Source organism: Cottoperca gobio, unplaced genomic scaffold (assembly GCF_900634415.1).
Source record: "Cottoperca gobio unplaced genomic scaffold, fCotGob3.1 fCotGob3_105arrow_ctg1, whole genome shotgun sequence".
Lineage (NCBI taxonomy): Eukaryota > Metazoa > Chordata > Actinopteri > Perciformes > Bovichtidae > Cottoperca > Cottoperca gobio.
Genome location: NW_021166784.1, coordinates 8,890 through 12,500, shown reverse-complemented (window position 1 = coordinate 12,500; position 3,611 = coordinate 8,890). Strand labels below are relative to the sequence as shown.

The 3,611-nt window shown below is 47.7% G+C and overlaps 1 protein-coding gene across 1 annotated transcript in view; it reads left to right on the top strand.

Annotated features, from left to right (window-relative positions):
- The window catches only part of LOC115004495 (beta-enolase), an 8,451-nt gene extending 5,477 nt beyond the window's left edge, over positions 1-2,974 (top strand). Inside the window, exons 9-14 of the mRNA XM_029426139.1 lie at positions 1-10; positions 336-412; positions 1,057-1,181; positions 1,324-1,432; positions 2,276-2,334; positions 2,738-2,974. The exon at positions 1-10 is cut by the window's left edge and continues 188 nt beyond it. Coding sequence (XP_029281999.1) covers positions 1-10; positions 336-412; positions 1,057-1,181; positions 1,324-1,432; positions 2,276-2,334; positions 2,738-2,807 — 450 coding nt within the window. The 3' untranslated portion in view covers positions 2,808-2,974. The remainder of the gene's footprint in view (positions 11-335; positions 413-1,056; positions 1,182-1,323; positions 1,433-2,275; positions 2,335-2,737) is intronic.
- Positions 2,975-3,611: the final 637 nt, after the last annotated feature.

Sequence of the window (3,611 nt, the reverse complement as noted above, 5' to 3'; positions counted from 1 at the left end):
GGCTACCCCGGTAACAACAAGCGCATTGCAGGGACAATATGACGAATACTCAAAGATATGGACAATACGTCTGAATTAAGAGTCCAGTTAAAACACAACCACATTCTTCTAACTTTAGTTAGTAGCTAGTTAGTTAGTTAGTTAGTAGAATCAAATACAACGAGCTGTAAAATCTTTAATCATTTGGTGCTCAGCTTCACGGATTTAAAGCTAAATGTAGAAAAACAGAAGATTTCCAAAAGAAGTTCTGCTTTTACATAAATAACATAAGTTCTGTAAAAAAATATAATGATCTGCTCTTTTCTTTACCTGTCTGTCTCTCTACCTGTCTCCAGTCCAGTCCATCGAGGATCCATTTGACCAGGACGACTGGGAGAACTGGGCCAAGTTCACCGCCTCTACAGACATCCAGGTGAGACAGACAGGCAGACGGACAGGTGAGACAGACAGACAGGCAGACAGGGGAGACAGACAGACAGGCAGACAGGGGAGACAGGCAGACAGGGGAGACAGACAGGCAGACGGACAGGTGAGACAGACAGACAGGCAGACAGGGGAGACAGACAGGCAGGCAGACAGGGGAGACAGACAGGCAGACGGACAGGTGAGACAGACAGACAGGCAGACAGGGGAGACAGGCAGACAGACAGACAGGTGAGACAGACAAGTGAGACAGACATGCAGACGGACAGGTGAGACAGACATGCAGACGGACAGGTGAGACAGACAAGTGAGACGGACAGGCAGACAGGTGAGACAGACAGGCAGACACGTGAGACAGACAGGCAGGCAGACAGGGGAGACGGACAGGTGAGACAGACAAGTGAGACAGACAAGTGAGACAGACAGGTGAGACAGACATGCAGGCAGACGGACAGGTGAGACAGACAGGTGAGACAGACATGCAGGCAGACGGACAGGTGAGACAGACAGGTGAGACAAACATGCGAGACAGGTGAGACAAACACGCGAGACAGGTGAGGCAGACACGTGAGACAGGGGAGAAAGACAGACAGACAGATATGACAGAGCCTCTGTGTGTTTTTAACCAATCAGATTGTAGGAGACGACCTGACGGTGACCAATCCCAAGAGGATCCAGCAGGCCGTGGACAAGAAGGCCTGCAACTGTCTGCTGCTCAAAGTCAACCAGATCGGCTCCGTGACCGAGTCCATCCAGGCGTAAGACGACTGTCTGTCCGTCTCTGTCTGTCCGTCTCTGTCTCTGTGTTTGAGACAAAATTCAACTAACATTTTTTCTCCTGTCTCCCCCCACCTGTCTGTCTCCCCCCTCCCTGTCTCCCCTCACCTGTCTGTCTCTCAGGTGTAAACTGGCTCAGAGCAGTGGTTGGGGTGTGATGGTCAGCCATCGCTCCGGAGAGACTGAAGACACCTTCATCTCTGACCTGGTGGTCGGACTCTGCACCGGACAGGTAGAGAGAGACGGGTAGAGAGGGAGACAGACACACAGGGAGAGAGAGACAGGTAGAGAGGGAGACAGACACAGGGAGAGAGAGACGGGTAGAGAAGGAGACAGACACATGGGGAGTCAGGCAGACAGGTAGAGAGTGAGACAGACACAGGGAGAGAGAGACGGGTAGAGAGTGAGAGAGACACAGGGAGAGAGAGACGGGTAGAGAGGGAGACAGACACAGGGAGAGAGAGACGGGTAGAGAGGGAGAGAGACACAGGGAGAGAGAGACGGGTAGAGAGGGAGACAGACACAGGGAGAGAGAGACGGGTAGAGAGGGAGACAGACACAGGGAGAGAGAGACAGGTAGAGAGGGAGACAGACACAAAGGGGGAGAGAGACGGGTAGAGAGGGAGACAGACACAGGGAGAGAGAGACGGGTAGAGAGGGAGACAGACACAGGGAGAGAGAGACGGGTAGAGAGGGAGACAGACACAGGGAGAGAGAGACGGGTAGAGAGGGAGACAGACACATGGGGAGTCAGGCAGACAGGTAGAGAGTGAGACAGACACAGGGAGAGAGAGACGGGTAGAGAGGGAGACAGACACAGGGAGAGAGAGACAGGTAGAGAGGGAGACAGACACAAAGGGGGAGAGAGACGGGTAGAGAGGGAGACAGACACATAGGGAGTCAGACAGACAGGCAGACAGAAATAATAGTCTTTGCCTTTCTTACCCTCAGCTATGCATGAACTACAGGTTATGAACTCTGTGCCTGTCTCTCTGTCTTTCTCTCTACCTGTCTCTCTCTCTGCCTGTCTCTCTTTCTCTGCCGGTCTCTCTCTACCTGTCTTTCTCTCTCTCAGATTAAGACCGGGGCTCCCTGCAGGTCGGAGCGTCTTTCCAAATACAACCAGCTGATGAGGTGAGAACATCCTGTGAAAGTAAAAGCATATTAATTTAGTTTACAAAGTAAAAGCATGGCTGTTTAGTTTACAAAGTAAAAGCATGTTTGTTCAGTTTACAAAGTAAAATCATGGCTGTTTAGTTTACAAAGTAAAAGCATGTTTGTTCAGTTTACAAAGTAAAAGCATGTTTGTTGAGTTTACAAAGTAAAAGCATGGCTGTTTAGTTTACAAAGTAAAAGCATGTTTGTTCAGTTTACAAAGTAAAAGCATGGCTGTTTAGTTTACAAAGTAAAAGCCTGTTAGTTTAGTTTACAAAGTAAAAGCATGGCTGTTTAGTTTACAAAGTAAAAGCACAGTCTTTACAAATTAAAAGCACAGTCTTTACAAAGTAAAAGCATGGCTGTGACCTCTGACCTGCAGGATTGAGGAGGAGCTTGGGGACAAGGCAAAGTTTGCCGGTAAAGACTACCGCCACCCAAAGATCAACTAAAGCTCCGCCCTACCTTCCTGTCTGTCGCCGTGACAACTAACTGACACCCGATGACCCCTGAAGCCCCTCCCCCCGCAGTGGGGGTGAGAGGTCAGAGGTCACGCCTTCCGAGACATAATTCCATTAAAGATGTTTTCTAAATAAAACACAATAAAATAATAAAACTTCATGAGTGTGTTTCACTTTGTTAACGTCATGGAATAAAGTGATGAGCTTCAGCTTGTTTAACATCAGTTCAGAAGAAGAACAAAGAGCGGCTGCAGCTTCCTGTTTGGATCATGAGCCTCAAACTCTGCGCCAAACTACACATTGTTACACACTGTACTACACACTACTACACACTGTAGTACACATTGTTACACACTGTACTACACACTACTACACACTGTAGTACACATTGTTACACACTGTACTACACACTACTACACACTGTAGTACACATTGTTACACACTGCACGATACATTGTTACACACTGTACTACACATTGTTACACACTGCACTACGCATTGTTACACACTGCACTACGCATTGTTACACACTGCACTACGCATTGTTACACACTGTACTATACATTGTTACACATACATTGTTACACACTGTACTACACATTGTTACACACTGCACTACGCATTGTTACACACTGCACTACGCATTGTTACACACTGTACTATGCATTGTTACACACTGCACTATACATTGTTACACACTGCACTATACATTGTTACACACTGTACTATACATTGTTACACACTGCACTATTGTTACACACTACTACACACTGTAGTACACATTGTTACACACTG